The following is a 26,881-nucleotide window of genomic DNA, read 5'->3' as shown; positions in this document are numbered from 1 at the left end:
TTACACACAATAGTTGGTCATGTCTGATTGCTTCCTACGTCAAAATGTGACTGGTCATTAAAGCCCTACCCATTTTAAGATTTTCGAGGTTGAGCTAACACCTACCTGAGCCCTCAGTTACTTGCATGTATAAACCAACTACTTGGCTACATCTTTTTATGTAAGACAACGTCTTACTTCACTATACTCACCTGGGATCCCATTTTCAAAATTTCACTCTTCGAGAGCGTAATGATTTTTTCCAGATCATCATCTATTTGATGCTCTCAGCTGATGGATAATGAGGCAAAATTTCAAATCAGCGTCTGACGACAAAGCAGTGAAGTGAACATAGACTTGCGATGCGGTGTGAATGTTTTCAGTCAGATGAGTTTCCATAGAGTTATGATTATAATTGAATGATATGGCGGCCGAGTAAAGCGAAGCATGCTCGGTTCTTCTAGTCAATTAGGCTGTCTCTTTATGTGTTTTCAATCTTAACAAGACTATAACGGGTGTTTTTTGTTTGGCATAAATTTGTTTGGCATAACTTTTGATTAGCATAAATCTGTTTGGCATAATGTCGTTTGGCATAAAATAAAAAAAATATACTGATTCATTTGGCATAATTTCAATTGTGCATATTTCCTTTTGATTCGTTTTATTCTGGGAGTAATTTAAAAGGTTGAAATACATAACGGCCTGATAACACTTGGATTATAGGTTTTCCGATTAGTGATTGGACAACTCGGACTGCGTTACCTCGGCCGCCGAGGTTGCCTTGTCCTCGTTGTGGTCTAAAACTAGAAAATATATTCTAAAGGCGGCTTTGCCGCTTTGCGGTTTTTTTTTATGCGAGGCCAAGGGATAGCTCTTAGCTTTAAATAGACCGGGCAAACGAGTGGATTACAGGTTTGTGTGCGGGGGCCGCCGCTTCCGACATTATGCCAAACAAATTTATGCCAATCAAAAGTTATGCCAATCAAATTAATGCCAACAAATTTATTCCAAACAAAATTCGGCCAAATAACGTACACCCGGCATTATGGAGTATGCCTCAAATGGTCCTTTTCAGGACCCACAGTTGGGAATTTCAAACCACACTTTGAATCTGACTGAGTAATCAAGCTATGCTATGCTGATTGATCAAGATTTCTTATTTGTTTATTTACAATCTATCAACAGACACAATTTGGTCCTAATGATAATTCCTAATAAGGGGCTCAATTCCGCACTATCAGTTCAATACGAAGTGATAGCTCAGAACTGAAGACAAAAGATAAAAACAAGTACTGATGTTGCATTTTGCTCAATTTGAATAAAAATGATTGTAATTCCTTTCTCTGCTGTTTTTCTACTACTTAGTTTAATTTCGTTAGTTTTATCACGTTTCCTAGATCATCATAAATATAGAGAAAAAAATATAACACAACACAAAAACGTTCCCTTCTTGGGCGCAATTCATTGGGATGCTTCGATATCTACGAGGACAGGTACGACTAGAGTGGCCGTAATATCACAGTGACGACATCTCAACCGTAATATTGGCAACAACTCAAAACGTTTACCCCGAAATGTTGGCAGTTTTGTAAGCTTCATATTAGTTTGAAAGGTCGTTTGCTCGTCATTCTGACATTACAGGCACTCTAAGTACGACACAAACTCTGAAAATAGTAAAATTGTAAAAAAAAACTTTCTCCTTTTCTTCAATGTATTTTATTAAGGACTTTTCGTTTGTGTTTCCAATAAAATCACAACCTACTGTCGTGATATCTACTTCGGATGATTCGTGACATTAACAACAGCTCATCTATCTATCGTCAGTTCTTGCCTTCATTCGTGTGATAAATGCAGCTCCTTTGTTTTTCCGAAAGCTTTCATAGGGATCGGAATTTCTTGCACCAAATGAACCCAAACCTTCGTGTTCATTACTATCCCAAAAATCGTCATCCATATTAGTATCGAGTGGCGGCATGATACTGGGATTGCTCATCACGGGAGTAGTGGAAGGTTTTGGCGCTGCTGGCAATTTTCCTTCTGGAACGGGTTGATTGGACTTAGCACCGAAGCCACTGCCACCGAAGCTAGGCGGAGTAAGTGATTTTCTATCCTTAGATCGAGCACGATCCCTTCGGGGCGATCGACTTCTGTTATGTGCTCTGCGTGGTGATCGAGATCGGGACCGTGAGCGGGAGCCCAGTCTGTTTCGCAGACGGGGGGATCGTGAACGCGATCTTGACCGACTACGACTTCGAGATCGATACTCGCGTTTCTTCTGTTTCTTTATGGCTTTTAGCCAGCTCGGATCAATCGGTGTTGGTGAACGAGAACGTTCGCGAACTCCGTTCTCGATTTCTTCTTCCTTTTGCTTACGAGATGCATTTTTAACTTTAAAATACTCGTAAAGTGCCAGTTTCTCCCAGCCTTCTCCATCTCGCGGCCGCTCATGGCTTGGCGGAGCATAGAAAGCTTCAACTGCTGAAAGTAAACGTTCGTTCGGTGGCGCTGGGGGAGGAAGGCGAATCTGGTCAGGGTCTAGAGGGTGATAACTGAAATCTTCCAAGCGAATCAACGGAACCATGAGACCCGCAGGCAACTCGAAATACGGTATCGATGGGGTGAGCGGTTGTGGAGTGGGCGGTCGCTCATCTTGATTGATGTCATCCTCCCCCACCTCATCCTCATCACGGACGATATCACGATCGTCATCATCCTCGCGATTGTCATCTTCCTCATCCGGAATATGGTCGTCATAATCGTTATCTCTATCGTCCAGGTGTTCATTATCTTGCGAATCATAAGGAAATTGATGCATACCGGGCGGCGGTCTGGACATGTCAGGAATAGGGAAATTGGGCGGTGGTTGAGAGTAATCCCCATTATTATTACCGTCACCAGAATCGTTCGAATGCTGCAAAAATGAAAGAGGGTAAGATTACGATTTTAAATCACACAATGGAATCATAACTTACAGCATAACTCCCACTTCGGTTATCACCTCCCGGATTGTTGTTGGTTCCGCTGTCACTGTTACGATTACCAGGGTTCTGTGCGTTTAAGTTCTGAAGATTTTGAATTGCCCCTGACAGTAGGTTGAAATTGATGTTCTGATCCAGCAACGAAGGGATAGCCATCTCCCGTTCCATACCTCGACCACCTCCCATCATTGAGTTTACCTGTCCGTGTCCATTGTTAGAAGCCGAAGAAAGTTCTGGCAACAATGGCATCGGCCCAGAAGGTTTCTGTTGAGTAACCAGAGCTGCCTTTATTGCTTGCTGTTCGATTTGTTGTTTTTGCTTCTCCAGTAACGCCAACTGTTGAGTTGCATGTTGGACGAACGCTTGATGTTGTTGCTGATAGCTATGACAAATAGTACAAACAAAAAAACAATACAATTTGAAATTCAATCGCGAATCAAAGACTGCATGCTCACTTTTCGAAAGTTGCCTTTGTGTTCTGGGTGATCTGAGCGACAACGGCTGCGTATTGAGTGAGTAATGAATTTTGATACTCTTGCAGCGAGGATGGTGGTGATTTCAGCTTCGAGATAACGCAAGCATCGAAAAAGTTTCCCTTAGATTCCCACAGCGAAAGTAGCTTCGTAAGCTTGGCTCGTTGCTCGTCGGTCGCGGCCGCTGTAAATGATAGTTTTAGCATCGAGTTAACGACGAATTCACGCTGAACTGTGCTCGGGTACTCACTTATTTGGGCGTTGCAAAACATTGGAATAACAGCACCCTCCAAGCATTTCTTCAGTTCATCGGTACGCTTTCGGATGCTGGAAAATTTGTTGCTAAGTAGTTGCTAATTTATAAATGATTTATCGCTTTATCGGGCTTACAAATATTCGAAGAACTTATCACCCATATGAACTTGAGATTATGGTATCGATTAAAAAACTGAAGGATCATAAAAAGATTGTGGAAAATTCACTAGCGAACATTTTCCTTAATGATATTTAAGAAAAAAATGTTCACACACACTTAAATTGAATAACCGATCTCAGCTGTTCGAACCTCGGTAGTTGACCTTTTCAGTACCTTTAGGTACCTTAAGATATTGCTGTGAACAAATGTTTATTATGCTCACATATCAGTAGAATGAGAATGTTCGGTACATCAGCTGTTCTAAACTTGGCAAAAGATGAAAAAATTACCGAATGGAGTTCAGTTTGAAATGGTTCTCGAACAGAAGTAACAGGAGCGCAGGTTATCGCTACGCCAATTGAAACGCACTATTCAAACGCTGCGTCTGCTATGTGTTCGAGGCATGCGAAATGCTGCGCTTCTGTTACCTCTATGAATTAAATTCATGTTGAATAGCGTTTTTTTGGGTTTGATCTAAATATTGCAGTGCAATTAACCAGCTGGTATTGAAACAACCTTTCGTCGTTATAATCACTATTTGTAATGGAAAAAATATTGTTCATATTGACCACTCTACGTGCATCGAAAATATCGCAGTAATTCTTTGTCAGATGCGATTCAGTTACAAACTTATTCAGTAGAACCGAAGCGTAGTGGAAATTCAAATATAATCGAAGACTTCGAATTCGAAATATAATCGAAGACTCTTCTCCCTTTCGATTATATCTTAAGCGATATTTGTGTGGGTGAAAATTCGTCATCAAGTTTCGTTGACACAAAAAAATCACTTATAAACTTTGAGGCTCAGAATTTGAATGAAAATCTCTGAAATGATTTTTTAGTCATTGAGTTCTAAAATTTTTCAATTTTCTAAAAAATCTTTTGAACAAGGAGTATCCACCTTGTTTAATAGAACGTCAGTAGGTATAATACCGTTTGGCAAAATGTAATGGTTATTTGCACAATGACTGTTTGGCATAAATTTCATTTAACATTAAGTTTACTTAGCGCTCGATACTACCACAGACTAACAGACATGACAGTATGAGTAAATTCTTATAAAAAATAATTTTTCGTGATGCACTAGCTCCACCTATATTGTACTGCGCGAACTATTTACTATCTGTACACCCCTTGTGTTATGTAAAAGTTTTTTTACTAGTTGGTTTCCCCTCGTTTGTCAACACCGATCAGCTGCTTGCAGGGATGCCTGATTTCATCAAAATATTTGAAAATGAATCGTCACAATAAATTATTGGATTACGTTGATAATATATTTAACTTTTTCGCGATGTTGGAAGGTAACCATTTATTTGACTCAACGTTGTTCATCTAGACTATTTTTTATTGTGTTGGTAGTTTTCACCCGAAATTAAGTGGCGGCAGACCAGAAGCAAGTAAATATTGTAACAAAACGGGTTCGATTTTGTCTTGCGTTGGAGGATGAGAAGTAGGCACAATTATGTATATAGTTTTGGCAATATGTATTAAATCTGTATCCTGCATGAAATTCGCAAGGACGTATACAAATCAATACATTACAGGTAATTCTGTATGAATGGCAACTCTGTTGGTAAATGAAAAAAAATAAACACAGTCTAGATGACAGACAGGATGTTTTTGATAGGGTAACGTGGCACCATCATGACACATGTGAGTACTGTCCCAAATAAAGGAATATTTGAAATGACCGTTAAAATGATTGAAGAATCTAATTTGAGTGTCCTGTCTGTTAGTCTGTGATACTACGTTGGTCGTACAGTATAACGCCGTTTGTCATAGAGCCATGTGATATATTAGTAACTTGACACAACCGATTACAGGCTTGATTGGAAGAAGCTGCCGCTTCCGACTGGTAATTGATCTACTCGGACAGAGTTACCTCGGTGACTTTGTTCACAATGAAATCAAAGGATCAATAAAATTAATGGATTTCACCGCAACGGCGATACAGATCTATTCGTTACTAAAGGATAGCTTCTAGCTTGGTCACGCTCACATGAATTCCTTAATAATTTGTATTTGGGTTAGAATTTGTAATATCGTCCAGAGAAAAAAAAGTTTCAATTTCTATTCAAATATTAATATTATTTTCTCCTGGCAAGACCAACCTATAGGCCGTGTGGAATGCTGTACTTCTCCGACGGTCATTAGGCATACGGTGAATAGGCATAAAGGTCATTTGGCATAAAGACATTTAGCATAGAGGTCATTTGGCATAAAGGTTATTTTGGCATAAAATATGAAAATAAATCAGACGAATTGAAATTATTCATTTGCGCATGAATTGTACTCTTTTATTAAAAGCGAAGAACATTGAACCAGAGTAATAACGCCAATGTAATGAAAATAGCACAAAAGAAAATTAATGAATGAAGACAACGGCAGTATTGTTGGGACCGAAATAAAAATAACTCTGATGATTTTGTAATTTATTTTTACTTACTTTATTTAAGGTCAAAATTATGACAACTTTTGTCCTGAATACGACTTACTATACTATAGGGTGTCTTTTCAAAATTTACCCTCTGAGAGAGTGATAAGTTTTTGATCGTGAATATCTCTTGTTGTATCTAACGAATCAACATAATTTTTGCTACACGCCATCGAATATATCATCACAATTTTATGATAAAATTATCAGTTGTGTGACATAATCTCAAAAAATTCAAAATAAACTTTTCTGAAATGTTTGGTATAAACGAGTATCAAAGGGGATAATCCATAAGGCGCGTTTGCCTTGTTCGTATTTTTAAAGATCATAGCTCAGTGATCTGTGAAAGGATTTATATAATCTAACTACCAATAGAATCGAAATTTTTCAATTTAAACGTGTATAGCAAAAGCATTGAAGTATTTCAATAGTACACTATAGAAAAACCTGTCTCATTTGACCCATGTCCACACCAGCCAATCAGAACGCGTTCTGAGGAAGAGAACAAAATATCTGCTGCTGTACAACAAATCGTTCGAGAAAAATGTTCCGAAAAGTGGTGAATATCGTAGTGAGTTCCACAATTTGGTCCTTCTGAGTGCTAAAAACGAATCCCTACAGCATATTGATAGTTTCTTTCAATAAATTATGCAAATTCGAAATGAAATAATCGACATTAAAATTCTGTATGCGGCTATTTTTATAGCCGTTAGGACCGCCCATTAGTGAAAAAGCTACAAACGAAATCACGTAAAAAGAAAGCTCCTAACAAAAATTGGATCAGTTTGGATTCTATCCCCAATGCGAGCAGATGTATTTTGTGCCGTTTGCAAAGCTAGTTTCGCTTCCGACAAGACCGATTACGTCACAGCTGCCAGTCATTTGCATGGATGAAAAAACAACGGTGGAGAGCATTACACAAAACCAGCCGTTCTAATGGCTCTAAAAGTTTTCTGAAGAACTATTAGGATTTGTTGTTCGCAAATCGAATTCAAATATCCTCAGTTTAGTGCAAATCTAGAACAGTTTGGTTAGATTTTTGCACTTTTCGCTGTGTGAAATTCACAGTAATCGAGATCAAGTGAAGCCTTCTTTGTTTTTGCGAAAAATGTGGAAATGGGGAATGCTTGCATAATTCATACAATTGATCAACTAATTGATATTCGGAAGTGTTAAGGAACATGTCAGTTGTTTTCGTATTCACGACATCCAGTTATGTCTCTATGTGTGTGTATGTGTGTGTATGTGCGTATGTGTGTATGTAACGTTTTCTGCACTAACTTTTCTCGGAGATGGCTGAACCGATTTTCACTAACTTAGATTCAAATGAAAGGACTTGTGGTCCCATACGTAATTCCGCAAACCTGTAATTTATCCGTTCGCTCGGTCTACCCAAATCATAAAATTACATATATAAACACGAAGAGAAAGACAATATTTAATTTCATATTTAACGTCAAAACAACAATAAATACGAAGAAAAAATCGTAACAATTCAAAAAAAGGCGGGTGGGTAATGTACTATTTAAATGATATTGAACGGTATATTTGATTACCAATTATAGTTTTCACAAATGAACACTCTAAAAATACAGATATATCTCTTAAAATATTTTTGCTACTGTATTGACCCAGCGTATGAGTTATCATACATAGAATAATTTCGTTTGGAAAAAATTTTCAATAGTGATTTGGCAATTCCCAACATGTCCAACACAAAATATTATTGAATTGAATTGAAATTGGTATCAATTTATTTGGCTAATATTTGATTTGATTTGGATTATGATGGGTTAATGATAGTTATATTACAAAAAAAAAAATCGACAAAATTATGCGTGTGGATTGGCTTAACAACTCTTCCGAAGACGACTTTCTCGAAGAATACACTGAAGTGTTTTTTATGCGAATTTACGTACCGCATAAAAACCGCATAACTCTGAAAATTCGCATAAAAAAACCGCATAACTCTGAAGCTTCGCATAAAAAACCTGTTTTAATCCACCTAGTGGTGTAATGATGCCTTTCTCATATCAATCATACTATCATATATAATACTGTGGTATTCTTCAAAATTATTTTTCTTCGATTCTTAAAAGAATTACCGAAATAGATTTGTTTGACCGTATACTAATAAAAACTATCAATTGGAAAAGATTTGAGGTCGATTTAGAAAACTTTTTACGGTTTTTCGCTCTTTTCAGTGATGGTATAAAATTTTTAACACACTTTACCCTATATTTCCGGATCCGAAAGTCGGATTGGGATGAAATTCAGGAATTACGTATGGGACCACAAGACCTTTCATTTGAATCTAAGTTTGTGAAAATCGATTCAGCCATCTCCGAGAAAAGTTAGTGCAAAAAACGTTACATACACACATACGCACATACACACACACACATACACACACAGACATTTTGCGTACTCGACGAACTGAGTCGAATGGTATATGACACTCGGCCCTCCGGGCCTCGGTTCAAAAGTCGGTTTTCACAGTGATTGCATAACCTTTCTATATGAGAAAGGCAAAAACCGCATAACTCTAAAACTTCGCATAAAAAAAAACCGCATAACTCTGAAAATTCGAATAAAAAAAATCGCGTAAAAAAAAACCGCATAAAAAAAGGCCGCATAAAAAAAAGACCTCAGTGTAATGTCACAAAAAAAAGAACAAAAAAAGATTTTTAAGACACCCTACTTTTACTCCGAAAAATGCAAACAAACGAAGTAGCCTCGCTAAAAACCAAAAAAAAAACAAACTCAAATTTCTCAGAAACCGCCTGAAAAAATTTTCAACTCAGCTTCAAATAAAAACCCCTATAATTCTATAGACTGTTACTGAATTTCATCCGGATCCGACTTCCAGAATTACATGGTAAAATGCGCAAAATAATAAAAAAAAAAAACGCGCTCGATTTTCTTAGAGACCGCTTAACCAATGTTACAAGTTTAGGTTCAAACGAAAGGTTTTACTAGGTCTCAAAGAAATCTACCGAATTTCAACCTCCGGTTTCGGAATTATAGGCTGATAAGTATAAAAATTTTAATGGTAGGATCATGTTTTTTTTACAAGACACGGAATACGGCCGTATAGCTCTTCAGTTGGACAGGTCTGGATGATTGGTGACCAAATACATTGATTTTGGGTATACCGAATCTTCGTCCTGGGTTCCAGAAGCACCGGAAAAAAATGATCGTGTACTCCAAACCGGAAATCACACAAATTTATTAGACTAGACCGATTCTCGCAAATTTAGATTCAAAATGCAAATGCAGAGTATATTGTGCATGAAATTGCAAGTCATCATCTAGAGTGACAAAGCAAAAAACAGAAAAAAATCTTAATTTAACTCAAAATTGTTTTAATTTATAGGTTATGCTAGTTGCTGACCAAACCGATTTCAGCTTTACCGGTATTCAATTCCCGGTTCCGAAAGTACCGCACATGAACGAAACGGAGCACTCTTCATTTTTTAGAGACGTCTGACTATATTTTCACAAAATTAGACTCAAAACAAAACTTTCATTCGGATCTGACTTTCACTACAATAAGGTGAAGTGTGTTTCGAATTTTTAATTTTTTTAAGACGGTATGCTAGGGTATGCCCAAACAAGCAGCTTTGTTCTTATTCAAAATTAAAAAAAGTTTTTAAGACTCCCTTAGTAATATCTATGAAAACATGAGTTATATGAGAAAGGCATTATTACACCACTGGATTGAAAACACTGGTGTTGGCCAGGAATTGAACTGCGACTCCGTGAGACTATCGTTGGAAGGTGGTTGTATTACCTAAAAGCGATCCTTGGTCGGCACCGTCTCAAACGAAATAACGTCACCGAGAATAAAACAAAAAATGAAAAATTTGCTAATGCATTTAATTCGAGAAGATTAGCAGTATAGTTTGACAGTTGTGCTCTGGCCCCATACGATTGAAAAGAAGAAACAAAACGCGAGAAAAGCTATGATCTTTTTTTAGTTCTTCCCGCTTCTTTGTTAAAAACAAATAGTTATCATATCAATACGCAAATAGCATGGATGGGAGCTGATAATTTCGATATTATAATATACATTAAACAAATTTAGATTTTAAAAATATTGTATGTATCAGTAGAAATAATTCATCCAGAGTTCTGACAATTGAAACATTTAATCACTGTTGAAATATTTCAGCCTTTAGCCATTTTACGTCGTTTTGCATTGATTCCGTTGATTCCACTCGCTCGGTGCCAGTGATTTGTATCAATGAAACGGGTTTGCAAAGTTTGCAGCGTTATTTATTAATTTCTGCACGTATTGCGTAGATAATAATTAAAGATATCATGAAAACAATAGTAATGGGTGTTAGGATGAATAAAACAGTAACCTTCGAACGGCGATTTCCAGACATTTTTGACTAGACTAAGCAATATTTAAATTGTAATTTTGTCACACTTTGTACTTCCGATGTTGAATTTTCGCTCTTCTTCCGTTTTTTTTTCTATAATCTCAAGTTTCAAATGGGATCAACTGTGAAAATTTTGATTACAGCATAAATGCCTGTTCAGACTTACCAGTGATGAATTACATCATTAACTAAATATATCAGGTGCAACTTTTGCGTAAATAATACTCCAGCTATTAACGCCCTATAAGTAGATAAGATCGAAAAACAAAAATTCGGATTTCGTTTCTAGTTTTTTCTCGCTCTCTCTCTAGTGAAATCAAAAATGTCTGTCCGTGTCTTTAGTCAATCGAAAAACAAACAAAAACTACGAAAGCAAAATTTATCTGCAGGTATCTACAAGAGCTTGAACGGTCGGTTTTTGTGTCTGTCAAATGTCAAGATCAAAACGTTTCACCGTATATAGGAAGGATTCGAAAAAGGTGTATAACTATTCCCTCGGTGAAAAATTAGATCCAGCGGTCCGGTCAAGTTTCGTTCTCGTTTGTTGTTATTGATGTTACGTGTATGAGGGATATAGTAGACAAAAAAAACATTAGAATGCTTCTAATTACTTTCTCAAAAGATACTGCGAAATAATTTGACATTTTCCCGAATCGGTACAATGCTGTAAAATCCAGCCTTTTCCTAAAATTGTAATTAACAAAAAAATATATGTAGATTGATATTTGTTGGTTTAGTAATATGGTTATAAAATGATTGAAATTTAGTATATGACATTATATATGTTATTGTCAAAGCATATGGAAATCATTATAAAGACAGAAACGAGGGGATCAAGGGGCGTCTTGACAATAGAAAACTCAAAGCTGCCGAACATAGAGAACATAGTAAACTAAGAATTTTGAAGAACACATGGTACAATATTGGCAGCGGTAGAGAAGAGAATTTGCGCCCTTTTACTTTAACCGCTAGTTGATTTCATCTCGAGATGTGAAAAACGACTTGTTGATGACTAGAGTTAAATATTTTCAAGCTAGACATACCATAAGATATACTATCCTTGGTGCACGAGTCAACAATGGGTTGCAGTTTAGCATCGAATTCGCCTAGCGATATGTTATGATCGTCTGCTTGTTTTACCAGAGCATCATTCTGAGCTCTTGTCACAGCCTCGTCAATTTGTACCTGTTGCTGTTGAAGTAGAACCTAGCAGATGAAAAAAAAGAGAATTATTTTCCACTCGCTTCACGAAACAACGGTTTTTTACTCCATGTTGAGCCTGGAGATTCAGTTCCGACTGGCGAATCTGTTCTCTCAAGGTGGTTTGCTGCGTTGCGAGGGCTTCAATCTGGGCAGCAATCTGAGGAGAGATGACAGGCTGTTGTGGTTGTGATTGTTGCTGCGAAACTTGAGGAAGCGGCGGATTTGACCAAATTTGCGGAATCTGATTATTTTGACTTTGTGATTGCTGTTGTTGGCCAAATGGATTCATTTGTTGTCCCATGAATCCAGAAGAATGTCCCCCTTGTTGTTGCATTACTAAGTAAATAACATATATCAATGTTTTGATAAAAGGACACCTAACTAAAACATACTCGACTGCTGTTTCGTTGCTACTTTGTACTGATAGTAGTCATAGTACTCGCCCCCGTGTAGAAAGGCGAACTTAGCGTTCCCTTTCTGTTTCGATTTTGTCATCGACTCAAATTCTGGACCATTGCGTGCAACGAATTCTGCAAGCTTGTCGATGATATTCCTTAATTCAATATCTGAAAATGAGTACATACGGGGGAAAGACAAACGATCATGGAAGAATATTTTTTCTACTGAAAGCTGGAGTCAAACCGGGAACAACCTCTGCTACTTTCATCTTACCATTAGGTGGAGCAGGTGTATCCATGGTACGTAAACCAATACACCACAAAATATCTAGAAAATCTTTTAGTTTTTTTACGCTTTGCGACTATTGCTTGCGAATTTCACGTTTTTATTACTATTCTCAACACAAGCCGACAATGCGAACGTTCTGCTCACAGGACGCCATTTAAATTTTTTGACAAATACACTGCAAAATAAAAGTAATCTTGACAAAAAGGCAATTACCCAATAAAATATTTGATTGTTCTCAAAATGTGCACTCTTACGATTGAAGAATCCAATCAAAGTGATCACCACGAGCGTTATGGTGATCCTTTACACATATCTCATGTATTCAAAAAAAATTTTTTTGACGAATTTTTCAATTTACTTGGGGGGACGGGTATAGCGTGATGGGATAGTCGATGCCTTTCACGCAGCCCGCCTGGGTTCGATTCCCAACCCCGCACATAGGGTCAGAAAGATTTTCTGGTCCGAAGAGGCGAATAACCTAAGATGTTAAAGCCTCTATAATTAAAAAAATAACAAAACAAACAATTTACTTGGCAGATGGCAAAACCTTGCAAATATGGGTAAAAAAGGATTATTCACGTGTTGCCATCAAACATACACTGAGAAAAATACTATAGTAGCCGTATAACCTGTTTGTCATGGTCATGCTATATGCTTAAATAGTAACAACGACCATGATATGAGATTATTCACTATCTGTATTGTATAAAGTACTAGATAGCAAAGACTATAACTTGAGAAGACTATTTGTATTTATGACTTTTCTGGCATGGTCATTCTAACAATGGTTATCATCTCAAAACTATGAACAAATAGATAAAATAACCATCACAAGGAAGGTGAAATCGCTCGTGATAAATTTGAGAAGCGAAATAGTTATTGCTATCATGTCAGTATGTTCTTATTTACAATATACAAATGTTACCATGAGTACTGTGGTTTTACCACAAGAAATGAATAGATTTTCCGTGATCGCAACAAATTTATTAGAATGTGTTAAAATCTCCTAAAAGGATTTCAGATGTAATTAGTTATACCATAAGGAACTGAAACCAACTTACGTTTAGTATTTCTAATCAATTCACACGAGTCTCTTTACCGGGAAATATATTCTTGAGCTGAGCCCTATTAATTAATTCAATCATAATACATAACTCATTTTAATCTTCATTCATGTTCTTCACTTACCAATTCAATTCGTATAAACTAAACTTAACCATCAGCGTGGTTAATTACTATTTGCTATCTGCCAAGCTTAACTGGTCTCAGCCATACAGCCTGAAGGCTTATACTATCTATCCGTTTGATCGGCACTGGATACGGAAACAAATTTCTGTTCTAAACTATGCAACCGACATTTGACACTTTTACTACCAAGATTAATTTACAACATTTGTTATGTTAGCGTTGTCGAGGGGTCTTCCGAAGGATTACAATAAGTACATATATAGTTGGCTAGAAGATTGTGAAGTTTGAAAACACTATTCATATTGTTCATATGAACAGAATCCATGTGATAACTACATAATCGTATAATGTTTTTCAGCCGACTATGTATTTTATTGAGGCTGGCTAATTCCTTGGTAAGTTGCTTGATATTTTTATTTCTTGTTAAAACGTGAAAAATTTCCTAATTTCAGAATTTGCCTCCTGTGAGTGTGACAGGAGTTGATCAAGCTGCTCAATTGGTGTCTGCTGTGCTAAACTTAAAACAAATTTTAATCACCAACACCCTATACACACAGCGATCACTAATTCAGTCGGTTTCTCGATGTTCGTACCCAAGCTCAAGCAGTTTTCTACAGTAACGTGGGAGAGCATAATGGTTATTTGGCCTAATGATAATTTGGCATAACAGATCAACATGCTGCTTAATAGAGTTTGTTCTAATTTACTGCGATTTTGAAAGGTCTAATGCGGCTACGCCTCATCGTTTTTAATGACCTGCTGAGGGATAGCCCCTAGCTTTCGGTAACCGTAAAGCGGTAGATTTTTTGCTTTTTTCCCGTTCCAAATTAAATTTTCTTGGAAACGGTGCAGAATATAGAAAAACCCACCTGACAATGTCTTCGAAATTTAGTTGAGAATATTCTGTGAAATTTTCTGAATGATTCATTGAGTTTAGCGGTCGTGTTGTATTTTTTGCTGACTGGAGAACTGCTGAAAATTGGAACGCTCGGAAATGCATACCTCTACTTGTTCATCGAATATCTCGGCTTTGAAGGCTTGTATCATAAATCTACCGTGACAAAGTCTAGATAATTTAGTTTAGATGCGATTAGTTCATAAAATCAAATATGTTATCGCGATAAACATAAAGTCTTGTATTTTTCTATGAAACAAAGTCATTTTCAATGCATCTGCCATTTTTTTCACTTTGGTTTCCTGATAGCATTCTGAAAAAGGAGAGAGAAATAAAATTGGCTCGACAAGGCTGCCAAACACAACATTCAATTTTTGTGAAAGTTGGATATTTTTTCATTGTTCATTGGAATCCATGTAATGTCCAACCCATACGATAGATTAATATGATAAAACTTCTCATCAAAATAATAAAATGTATGCTGGCAACCCGGTACAGTTTGCTCATATACGAGAGAGTACAAGAGAAATATGATGCGCAATGGGAATTGAGCGAGCCACGTGGTAGATTTAAAACTCAACACGTGACCCTCTGTCCTCAGACCTTAATGTGCCCCTTGCATTTTTTTTTGTGTGTGGCTTACGACATCATATATTCTACGTTGAATAGGATGATTGTCGTGGATAATATTTTCCTGCTTTCAACACTTAATTTAAAATCAAAAGATATGCTTTTTCATCTGGTTTCATTAAAATAGTCGACTGTTATGGTTCGCATTTAACCGAAATGTATTCACTTTTTATGAGCGTGTATGTGATCGACATAACCACTAATCGATTATTTGATGAAATCGGACATCACAATTTGCAACGCATCTAATTCGTGCTACAGAGCGAAGAAGAAAAAACTCACGGCACAAGAAAACCGACGACGGTGACGTGAATACGGTTCGATCGGGAAAAGCGGAAAAGTAAAACGATTCCAGCCGCAGTACAGCGTTTAATTTTGACTCCTGTTTGGCTGTGTAACATTTGGAGTCGCCTTTACGGTCGTCGGTGGAGCTAAAAATTAAAAGTCGATCGTTTTTGCTCTTCTATCACAACGTTCTTTAGAAGTAGCAGCTCGTCTGAAATGGCCTCCACAACCGGTGTTGGTAAGTTTTTTTTCATCGTTTGCTCACATCCGTATCACATGCAGGCATATCCTAATCCTTCATACAATGGAAAGAACCTCCCAAATCAATGAGTGCATCAGCGAAATTCCATAGTTCAAGTGAGAAACGGTGGACGCAAGGAAAGGAAAAAAATGACCGAATGACAATGAAGGTAGCTCTCGTTCGATGCGGCAGTGAGTAATGATGGCACGTAGAAAATCGCCGACAAATCGAAAGTGCGCAGTCTGGTTCGATTTTCATATTATTATGTCAGGTGGAGTTTGCTTTGACAGATCAACAGCATTTTTAATCGAATATACCAGAAATTGTTTTCTCTTTGCTGTTTTGCATTGGCTTCCCGCATCGATTGATGACGATTTATGTCAGTCGCGATGGAAAAGTTTGCAGTTTTTTCTTGGTCAAAATACTATACAAATTGGGCAATACAAACTGTATATTTGTCAGAAATACAAGAAAAGTGTATGGCTTTGACAGGTTTTTAAAAACACTAAAAAAAAACACGCAGTTCGAAAAGGGAAATCTATTTCCTACATAGGACCCAATATCGTATTTAAAACACATATTATTGATCGTGCACATGGACATTTTTGATTTCCTTTCACTTCTTTTGTCGAGAATTAAAAAATTAAAATTCAATGTTGGTCAACGACAACATTACATTATGTATTAAAATAAAAATAAATATGTTATTTCTCTTATTAAATACACATTAGCGACAGATGTGTTGCAAAAATCCTTCATTATCATGGAAGTAACTTCATATGTTACGAGTATTTAGCATCAAATTTGAGATTTATGATATATGAATAAGGTGCCCCTTACTATTTCAGTACAGTAACATAATTTCAATGCTTTAACTAGATTGCCATCTGATGCCTCCTTTCAATGTATTGGTTAAAATAGAAGCAGAAGGAAAAGTTCTTCATTTCCGTTCTGATTTTCTATTTCTAAACGTCCATATTGAAGTATTGAAATTCAAATGAGCCAAAAGCTTCCACTTGGATTATTACATATGCAAAATATCTAAGAAAATGAAAATGCTAAAACTTCATTTGGGTTTCAATGTTCATAGAAGAATAATAATTGCTGTCATCATAAGCATTATTAAATTTTGTCGAAGTACATCTTCATTACGTAGAAAAAGAGCTCTATTCCTATATTCGTATACCTGTTGGATTCTTGAACGAAAAGTGGAATTTTACTGGGAATATATATTGATAGAATAAATCGACAGTCGTATTAATATTTATGTCGCTTAAAGGTTTTTCAATATTTTGATCCGGTGCATATTTGTTTCATCAATCATGGCCATGTCGAAATCCATCGTATATTCGGTTAAAGCAATATTTCTGTTGCCTTGAAAACTTCAAGAACAAACCAACGTCTGTTTGTTTGTTGTTCAATATATTAAGGCAAGTGACTTAACAGGGTGTAAATCACAAATTCATGAAATATTATCGTGAATCGTGTTTCATTTTATGAGGTGAGATAGAATACAACATTTTATTGAGATTCAGAACTGAAGGTACGATCCGAATAAAATGAAATAGTAGTCAATGGAAGGCGAATTCACATAGTTTTCCATTTTTCCAATATATGTCTCTTAGCAAAAGACAAGTGGGTCATGTCAGTGGCATAACTGGATGACATGAACACAAATAAAACTGACACACTTCAATGTTGTCAAATTTGTTTCAATTAGTCGATTGTGTGAATTATGAAAGCTTTCACTTCTTCGCTTCCTAAATTTGAAGCGCTGTACCTATACTATACCTATTAACTTAGACTTTGGTGTTAAGGGATGACGAGTTGATTTCGATTTTCAACGGATGTCGCTGGCAACAGGTTGATGTGCTCTCTCTGGGTACGTTACTGAACACATAATACAAAGTTTCTCCTACTTTATATTACTGAATTCTGCAGCAACTCTTTCAACTGATTATAACTGACGCAAGCAAAATGAAAAGGCTGTCTTTAAATATTTGTGTCATTCTACGTTTACAATCAATAAGGCGGGCAAAATTAAATTGACGTAAAACTGCGAACGGTTCACCTTCTCGTAGAACTTCCTTGTGTCATTAGCACGGAACAGCTGTCTCATCGCTTCGCGATCTCGGTCATCCTGTTGGCGCTTTTTTCTATGGGATACCGAGTTTAGTCTGTTCCGCGCCTGTCTGTCTGGGCAGCCGTCATATGCTTGTTCCAGCTGCACGTAGAACGCTTCTTTCTCGTCATCGGGTCTCCCTTCATGTGGGCAGTGCACGTTGTTGATGCTGTAATTGAAAAAACGGCCTTTAATTTTCATTTTACACATCCTAGCATTGATCGGCTGCCACCCAATCACTCGCTGACGCATCTTGCTCAGCACTATAAAGCCAGTTCCCAGCTCGTTCGTTGTGCCACAGCTTTGGTAGAAGGTAGCCGCTCGATGTCCGCTTTTCCACACCTTCTGTCCCATCCAACAAAGCTCCTGCAGTGCTACGACGTCGAAGCTGCGAGGATTTAGTTCGTCGTATATTATCCTGTCGCAGCCTACGAAACCTAGCGACTTGCAGCTCCATGTTCCAAGTTTCCAATCGTAATCCTCATTTCGTCGCGTGGGTCTATGCCGATTGTTCCGGGTCGTATTCTCTCCTGTATTATTCGTAATAGATGTTTTACGGGCGGCTTATTAGGCCTACGCCAATCCCCTGTCTCGCCGGAGGACCCACACTGTTTGAAGGGTTTGTACTGTTCACTGGCCAGTTCTTGAGACTGCGTCAGTTGTTTGGTTTCCTCATAAAATTTCGTGGTACATGCGAATTAAATGTGTTCAAAAATGTTTCGTTCGTTTGGCACTGCGTGCGACACATGCCCTATCCTGATAGATGTAAACCAATTGGTATCGATACTTTACATCGTCGGCGAAGAATTCAGCAAGCATTGTTCGACGCAAAATTGATTAACGGAGAGATTGATGCACCTAAGTTACGTTGTAAAGTAAACTTTCGGACACCGAATAGAACACTACGAAATGCAACTCTGCTTCAGCACATATTCCACAGGACTCTTCTCGGATATAATGAACCGATAGCCGCTTGTATTCGAACGTTCACTGCAGTCGAAGATTACTTCGAGTTTGATGAATCATCTAGTCGCTTTGCTAGTAAAATTGAACGATGTGCCATTATGTTTTGACAATGTTTTACAATATTTATTTTTCATGTCATTTATTTAGTATGTATTTAGCCGTTTTAGGATTCGAATTATTGTAGTTGTTTTGTTCCTATAACTGCTTTAAAGGATGGTGGTTTTTACACCCATGTGAGAATGACAAACAAGACTCAACTCTCATGGAAGTGCTTTTCTCCACCCTATTTGTCCATTTATATCCGTTTATTCGATGAACATAAACACATAAATAAATATTTTCAATCAAACACCTCCATTAATCGTTATACCATTTCATTTTTAATGTGCAATCATGAGAGAGATTCATTTAAGATTACCAAGAACATAGACTCTGTTTGCCTTAATTGGTTTTAGTCTTGTATCCAACGAAATTTGTATCAGTAGCCCAATTATATGCAATTAGAAGTGCTATGTGTTTACTAGTGTTACGGATTTTGTAATTTAACCTTCTCTTCGCTAAGTTTCTCTTGTGAAAGTGTAACGTAGCGATTCGTGCTCGCTCTATGGTTCTCCAGTCTTTGATTTCGGTTAAAGCGACCAAGTTTTTCTCATTTTGAACCGTGTTCATTTTTCTAAATCAAAAATAATTCTTAAGCACTCAAGATTTACCTTGGGTTAGTTCCAGGTTTTGCAGGCGGAAACGATATAACATAGCATTTCGTTCAAACTCGCATGGCTTTTAAGTCACGCGCGAACAAGGTTATTAAAATTGATCAATGCGAACCTGTTAGAACTTTCAAATCGCTCGATAGCGCTTTGTGTGATGATTGTTGTTTAGCAACAACCTTCCTCTGACATGTTTCATGTGAGACTTCATAGTGGGATTCGATAACCGGAACGTGGAAAAAAAAATTAGAACTTGACTAACAGTTCGGCTGAAAAGGCCGTATCGTTTAATAGAAACACACATTTTTTTGCCAAAATTCGTTTTTATTATTTTACACAATTGCCATCAGAGGCGATACAGCGGTTATAGCGATCTTCCAACTTTTCGATACCAATTTTGTAGTACGATTTGTCCTTTGCCTCAAAATAGGCCTCAGTTTCAGCGATTACCTCCTCATTGCTTCTAAATTTTTTACCAGCGAGCATTCTCTTGAGGTCTAAGAACAGGAAAAAGTCACTGGGGGCCAAATCTGGAGAATACGGTGGATGAGGGAGCAATTCGAAGCCCAATTCGTTCAATTTCAGCATGGTTTTCATCGACTTGTGACACGGTGCATTGTCTTGATGAAACAAAACTTTTTTCTTCTTCAAGTGAGGCTGTTTTTTTTTTAAATTTCGTCCTTCAAACGCTCTAATAACGCTATATAATAGTCACTGTTGATGGTTTTTCCCTTTTCAAGGTAGTCGATGAAAATTATACCATGCGAATCCCAAAATACAGACGCCATAACCTTACCGGCCGATTGTTGAGTCTTTCCACGCTTTGGGTTCGGTTCATCGCGTGCAGGCCACTCAGCTGACTGTCTATTGGACTCCGGAGTGAAGTGATGGAGCCATGTTTCGTCCATTGTTATATATCGACAAAAAAAATCGGTTTTATTTCGATATAACAGCTCCAAACACTGCTCAGAATCATCAATTCGTTGTTGTTTTTGATCGATTGTGAGCTCACGCGGCACCCATTTTGCACAAAGCTTTCTCATATCCAAATATTCGTGAATAATATGTCCAACACGTTCCTTTGATATCTTTAGGGTGTCAGCTATCTCGATCAACTCACTTTACGGTCATTGAAAATCATTTTGTGGATTTTTTCACGTTTTCATCGGTAACAGCCTCTTTTGGACGTTCACTGCGTTCATCGTCTTCGGTGCTCATATGACCAGTACGAAATTTTGCAAACCACTTACGAATTGTTGCTTCGCCCGGTGCAGAGTCTGGATAACACTCATCAAGCCATTTTTTGGTATCGGCGGCACTTTTTTCATCAAAAAGTAGTGTTTCATCAACACACGAAATTCCTTTTTTCCATTTCTTTCACAATAACAAAAGTAGCTTCACTCAAAATGCAATATCTCACAAACTAATAATCAGACAGCTGTCAAATTTATACACGTATCTTTTGAAGGTTGGTACTAACTGAAAATGGTATGGATTTAATTCTAGTGGCGCCCTCTCATAGAAACGATACGAATTTTTCAGCCGATCTGTTAAGGTTTATTGAATAACGTCTGAATCATACTGCTTACAAGTATGGAATGAATTGAAAAATTCCTAACAACTAGTTCGTTACTCCTAGAAACTGTTGTAGCATATAACGATCAGGACTTCGTGTTTTATTATTAATTTTAGGCCACATCTGTACCTTCCTTACTGAGGCATAGAGCTCAATAACTCTACTTACGTTTTGTGATGGATATTTTAGACTAAGCCCCAAATACTTCTTTTTAATGTTTCTTGCCTGATTTTAGATCGGATTGAGGTCAGGCAACTGCGTGTGCTACTTAATCACACGGAAGTTTTTTTTTATTGTAAAACCAAGCTTTCGCACGTCCCTTGAAATTTTTCAGATGATTGTCGCGTTGAAAGTTCCATTTCAAGAAAATGTCCTTTCGAAAAGACAACGTAACATTCTCTATTAGTTCCACGAAATTTACTGCATCTACGGTGCCTGAGATTCAGACAATGTATCCGACTTCGCTGAAAGAGGTGAAACTTTATACCACGACTTTGGTATCGCCGTGTTTAACCGTTTTCATTGGGAATTGTAGTAAAATTTAAGTGTCTGGCGCCCTTCTGACAAATCGACGCCTGCCATCTAAGCCAAATAATAGCACGTTGCTGTCACCACTCCACAAAATGTTTCGTCATTTTCGACTGGCCATGTGAGATATTGAGGAATTTGGACAATCACGCCAGTTTTGCATTGCACTCATTTTTGCAGAACAATTAAACATTTTTGATTTGGGTCGGTGATATCTAGTGCTAACAATTAGCTGTTTTATATAATATTATGATCACCGATGAGAAGTGCTTTGAACAACCCATCTTACTGTAAAATTCACAAGATGTTTTGTTTTTGCAATGACTGAGTGGAAACATACATTGGAGAAGCCAAATGAATCAAAAACTAACAGAAAAGATGATTTATTGAAAAAAGATCGATATCTTGTGAGTTTTTGCAAATCGCCTTTAAAGAAATTTAATTGTTCGCCGGTGCATTGGAATGGCAAATATGCTCCAGCGATGAAATAAGTTCCATGAATGGTTTCAACTTCGATTCCCAAGCTTTCAATAACTTTGGTATTGAAAGAAGGTAAAACTCGATATTTAATTTGATCTTGTAGGTAGATCATTTTATTTTCAGTTTCGACTAAATCAACTTCACTGCCAGGTAGACTGGCATTAGAACTGCCATTAGAAGAAGATGATTTGGCCGATCTACCTATTAATAAATTGTTTTCGTTAGAAGATGAACTGCAAGGCGGTCATGTGTTTTGATTATTTACATTAGAAGAATTAAGTGGTAGATTTCTACCTGTTATACTAGCATAACTGACATTAGAAGAAGGTCACCTGTCAATAAATTGTTTTCGTTAGAAGACGAATTGGAAAACGTACCTGTTTTTTGTTTTATATTCGAAGAAATCAGTGCCTTAGAAGAATAAGGCGTGGCATTTGTAACGCTTTTTTGATTTTCAAGTATGTTCTGTAAATTTAAGGTCGTTGATTTGATTTGTTGTCTAAGCGAACGCGCGTTTCAAATTTTTTCCCTGACAGGACATTTCAAATAATTGGATTTATGATTTCCATCGCAATTTGAACATGAAAATTTATCAGTGGTTTCATTCATTGGACAAACATCTTTCGAATGCGATTTACCACAATTCAAACACCGTATATCCATATGACAATTTTTGGTTCCATGGCCGAAGCCTTGGCAACGACGACATTGCGTTAAGTTTGCAATACGATTATGCCGTTTATAATGTTCCCAATGAATTTTAATGTGGCACCAAGTTTCGTTATTTCTAACATGCATCTATCCTTCTTAAGCGGATTGAATGAGACATTATTAGTAAAAAATTAATACTCATTAGAGCAATTCCATGCGAAATCGAAGGTCGATTTTTTCTTGTATTTTTCGATTTGGCTAAAATTTTGCATATGCATTCTTCATGATCAAAAGAGACAATTTGCCTCATAAGTTTGTCATTTTTACTTTAGCCCTATTTTTGAGGAGGGACTAAGCGAAATTCCCTTGAAAATTTTCAATAATACATGTTTCAGAAACGGTGGGTCCGAACGATGTGGTGTCTACTGCAATGTTTTAGGTAATTATAAGGACTATGTAAAAATCATTACGATTTTTCACGAAAATATCCGCCATTTTGTTAAACTTCCCCATAGTAACAAACAACGAAAAAAGGAGCGTTCTGGTCTGGTATTTTACATGTAGAAAGTGTGTGCATAGTTTGAAAAATTCGAATGACGATGGGCACGGACTTTCCAAACCTACTTTCACGAAAAACGTGTTTAAAGTTTATATAAAATCGAAGGAAACAAGGGTCTAACACATCGAAAAATCATTTTTTTCTATATTGAAGAATGTTTTGCCAAATTTTCAAATCAATCGAAGCAAAACTCTTGGGCCTGTGCACCGAACTCTTGCTTCTTCGCAGTATGAGATTTTTGATTTTTCAAAAATGTTAGACCCTACTCGCCCCTAAAAATAAGCTTTTTTATATTGCGATGCAACTCCATCGGACATGAAATAAATTTTGTTCACATGTAACTGTTGTCGTATAAAAGCAATCGTTTTTCAGAAAAATAAGTTAACGGATATAGAATCGTAACGCGTACTGCCTTAATGGTAACACACACACACGTTACGAGTCCATGAGCCTGTTGATAGTTTGCAATTCTCAGGCCGGAGTTGAGCAAAGGATGAAAATCCGATTTGTATTTCAGTGTTCAATTCCTTCAATCGGTTGTAGGCTTCTTGCAATGTAGTGATCATTAGCCTTTTTTGAACAGCTTGGTGTTTTCCGTCCTTCCTAATTGTCAAACAATCACGTTGACCAGACATCGGTCTGCTTGGTAATATTTTCATCTAGTGCACTGGCTGCCCTCGATTCAATAGTAGAATGCACGTCGCTCTCATTCAGTAATCTGTTTGCTACCGTTGCCGTATATATCGTCGTATTGAATGTTTTCTTTATTTTCTCGGCTGTCCATGATTCAGGCAGCACAGTTAAGAGTTGAAATTGTTCAGCTTTTGTCGTACTTTCACTGGAAAACTTTTCTTTAAGCTGATCAATTATTTCATACAACTCGTTGACTCTTCCTTCAACAAAACTCAACAAATAAAAATCAAACAAAAAATTTGTTTCAACCGTTCTAATTTTTCACATAGTTCTTATGTTACCTAACCTGCAGTAGACACCAAAAGTAAGGCTAGCGTAAAAAGGGCAAATTGATGATGAAAATTGTTTCGTTTAACCATGAACAAGGCTTATGCAAAATTTGAGCCAATCAAAAAATACAACAAAAATATTCGAAAAAAAATCTGTCATTTGTGGTGGAATTGTTCTTATAATGAAATCTATTACCTGCATTATTGTCCCAAAAAACGCATTAAATTTACAACTAATCTGTTCTCATATAGGAAATATGATACCAGTTCACAAAACTAAAGTTCTACTAACTAATGTGTGTTTGATTGTTTGTTTGTTTATACAGTGGTACCGCGTAACTTCCGTCTCTTGGAGGAACTGGAAGCGGGACAGAAAGGCGTGGGAGATGGCTCCGTTTCCTGGGGTTTGGAAAACGACGATGATATGACACTTACTCACTGGACTGTCATGATCATTGGCCCTCCTAGAGTAAGTATTTAGGTATTTCGCCAGAACCCGTTGTTTGGTTTTAATTTTTCCCCTTCTTCCACAGACTCCGTATGAAAACAGAATGTACTCGCTGAAAGTGGAATGTGGCGAACGCTATCCGGATGAACCACCAACCGTTAAATTTCTATCAAAAATTAATATAAACTGCATAAATAGTCAGAACGGAGTGGTACGTAGTTTGGTTTATTCATTCGTTTTCCTTGCTTATGCCGTTAATGTTTTGAAGGTCGATCAACGAATGGTACCAGTTCTTAACAGATGGAATCGGGAGTACACAATTAAGACTATACTTCAAGAAATTCGTAGGATTATGACGTTAAAGGAAAATTTAAAGTTAACACAACCACCGGAGGGAAGCTGCTTTTAGTGGTTTTAACGCGAAAAAAAAAATGGTCGGGAAGACGGTCACAAGCTTTGCTCTTGATGCTCTGTTTAGCATTGTCATTTTTGTCGTCGTCGGAATGGATTGTGTGCGTGCGTACCGTCGCTATTACCACTATCGCTACTGTTGTTGCTAATAAACTAATTTTACAATGGTTTGAAATTTGATTTAAAACAGCAGAAGATGAAACAGCAAATACATCCAGTGATCGGTGAGAATATACCCTCCTAATGACCCTGTGTTTCTATCATACTATTATACCCGAATGCATATGCAACAGAAAGAGATTGATGAAAGGGGGAAATGACGAACATTGATGAGTTTTAATCCACGTTCAATTTCGAAGGATATTTCTGGGTGAACGAATACAGTTGAATATTTGGTTAAATTGAAATATAAATCTGACAGATAGTAGCTACTCTTGACAAAATCAACGGATACAATAAATAATAAACACTAACAGAAATTCTTACTTTTTGCTATCAATTGTTTTTGTCGTAGGATCCTATCCTATTGTGTCCTATTCATCCAGAACGTATTACTCAAACTATGTTATGCGATGTTCAACATAAAAGCAAGGCAAATTGTACGATACTGAATAATAATTTGCCTACCTTCAGGAGTTTTTTTTTAATATCAATAATTTTAACCGGTGAATCAAACTAAAAATACTGAATTGTGTCTACATTTTCACGAATGAATGCATATAATTCTCAGTAGATTGTTACATATTGTGAAAGCTGCTTTAACTAGAATGTCTAAGGTAATACCAGTAAAATTATATTGTGAAATCTACCGGAACTATGATTTAGAAACAAGACATTCGTAGCCCTGCTAGTAAACAATTTATAATAAAACGAAGCCATACATATTTGGAAACAGTGAATACTTTCAAACTGTAGCGAAATGAAACTTTTTGCGTTTCATCTCAATCGTACAACACCTTTTGTTCCATCGGTTCGTGTGAAGATCTAGGAAGGAACTGAAAGAAGTAAAGAATAAAACTAATCTATATTCGTTAAAAAAATCTGTTCTACCGACTGTAAAAACTTCAATGAAATAAACCCAAGTTTTTGTTCTTACTGAAAAACGGCATATTATGGTAAATAAAAACCTAAATGAAGTTTGTTTATCCTTAATCTGAATGCCTTATGTTTATTCAAAGGACACACAAAACAGAAATTTCTGTAAAAAGGGGCGGGTGGATAAAATCAAAGACAGAACTGAACGATCAAAAAACTGAAGCAACTGAAAGTTCCACAATTACTGAAAAATCTAAACAATGCACCCGAGACTTTTGACAACTTAAAAATATAGAACTAGTTCCGCGTAAACTTTCTCGCTGCTCAAGAAAACACGTATTTTTGAGCAACTGAAAAGCGCATGAGTTCCGCGTGAACTTTGGAGCTGAACAGTTTACTCCAGGTGCTTCTTAGAAGTTCATTCAGTTGCGTCGCGTGAACTTTTAACTGTGGATTACTCACAAAACAGGTACCATGATCTTTGTAAACTGCTTTAGCCAAATCATTCCCTTTTATCCAAACTTTGATTAGTTGGGTAATAAAACGAATACGATTCGTCCACAGTATTGAAACTCGTTCGCGTTAGTTGATGAACTGCGTGAATTGTGCATGCTTGAGCTTTCTCGTTTTAAAAATTGAA

General features: G+C 36.9%; 2 protein-coding genes across 2 annotated transcripts; one reads left to right on the top strand and one right to left on the bottom strand.

The window, feature by feature from the left end:
- Positions 1 to 1,672: 1,672 nt before the first annotated feature.
- Positions 1,673 to 12,727, bottom strand: LOC131435525 (calcium homeostasis endoplasmic reticulum protein). Its single transcript, XM_058603517.1, has 10 exons — positions 12,543 to 12,727; positions 12,263 to 12,436; positions 11,935 to 12,206; positions 11,711 to 11,873; positions 11,279 to 11,351; positions 10,834 to 10,908; positions 3,681 to 3,757; positions 3,413 to 3,614; positions 2,952 to 3,339; positions 1,673 to 2,890 (listed from the first exon to the last, which is right to left on the bottom strand). The coding sequence occupies exons 1-10, from the start codon at positions 12,565 to 12,567 to the stop codon at positions 1,790 to 1,792; spliced, it is 2,550 nt and encodes an 849-aa protein (XP_058459500.1). The 5' UTR covers positions 12,568 to 12,727; the 3' UTR covers positions 1,673 to 1,789.
- Positions 12,728 to 15,491: 2,764 nt separating this feature from the next.
- On the top strand, positions 15,492 to 25,453 carry LOC131436092 (ubiquitin-conjugating enzyme E2 variant 1). Its single transcript, XM_058604577.1, has 4 exons — positions 15,492 to 15,793; positions 24,674 to 24,816; positions 24,881 to 25,006; positions 25,064 to 25,453. The coding sequence occupies exons 1-4, from the start codon at positions 15,772 to 15,774 to the stop codon at positions 25,202 to 25,204; spliced, it is 432 nt and encodes a 143-aa protein (XP_058460560.1). The 5' UTR covers positions 15,492 to 15,771; the 3' UTR covers positions 25,205 to 25,453.
- The last annotated feature ends 1,428 nt before the right edge of the window (positions 25,454 to 26,881 follow it).

The sequence above is a fragment of the Malaya genurostris genome, chromosome 3, assembly GCF_030247185.1.
Source record: "Malaya genurostris strain Urasoe2022 chromosome 3, Malgen_1.1, whole genome shotgun sequence".
Lineage (NCBI taxonomy): Eukaryota > Metazoa > Arthropoda > Insecta > Diptera > Culicidae > Malaya > Malaya genurostris.
This window is presented reverse-complemented; position numbering and strand designations above follow the sequence as displayed.

What these genes read in the sequence shown, in the direction of transcription:
- LOC131435525 (XM_058603517.1), bottom strand. Translation starts at nt 12,567, where the DNA reads ATGGATACACCTGCTCCACCTAATG. An exon ending in TACACCTGCTCCACCTAATG is followed by an intron (nt 12,437 to 12,542) that starts GTAAGATGAAAG and finishes ACTCATTTTCAG; the next exon opens with ATATTGAATTAAGGAATATC. An exon ending in CAAGGATAGTATATCTTATG is followed by an intron (nt 11,352 to 11,710) that starts GTATGTCTAGCT and finishes TTACAATTTTAG; the next exon opens with GAAAAGGCTGGATTTTACAG.
- LOC131436092 (XM_058604577.1), top strand. Translation starts at nt 15,772, where the DNA reads ATGGCCTCCACAACCGGTGTTG. An exon ending in GGCCTCCACAACCGGTGTTG is followed by an intron (nt 15,794 to 24,673) that starts GTAAGTTTTTTT and finishes TTGTTTATACAG; the next exon opens with TGGTACCGCGTAACTTCCGT. An exon ending in TAAATAGTCAGAACGGAGTG is followed by an intron (nt 25,007 to 25,063) that starts GTACGTAGTTTG and finishes AATGTTTTGAAG; the next exon opens with GTCGATCAACGAATGGTACC.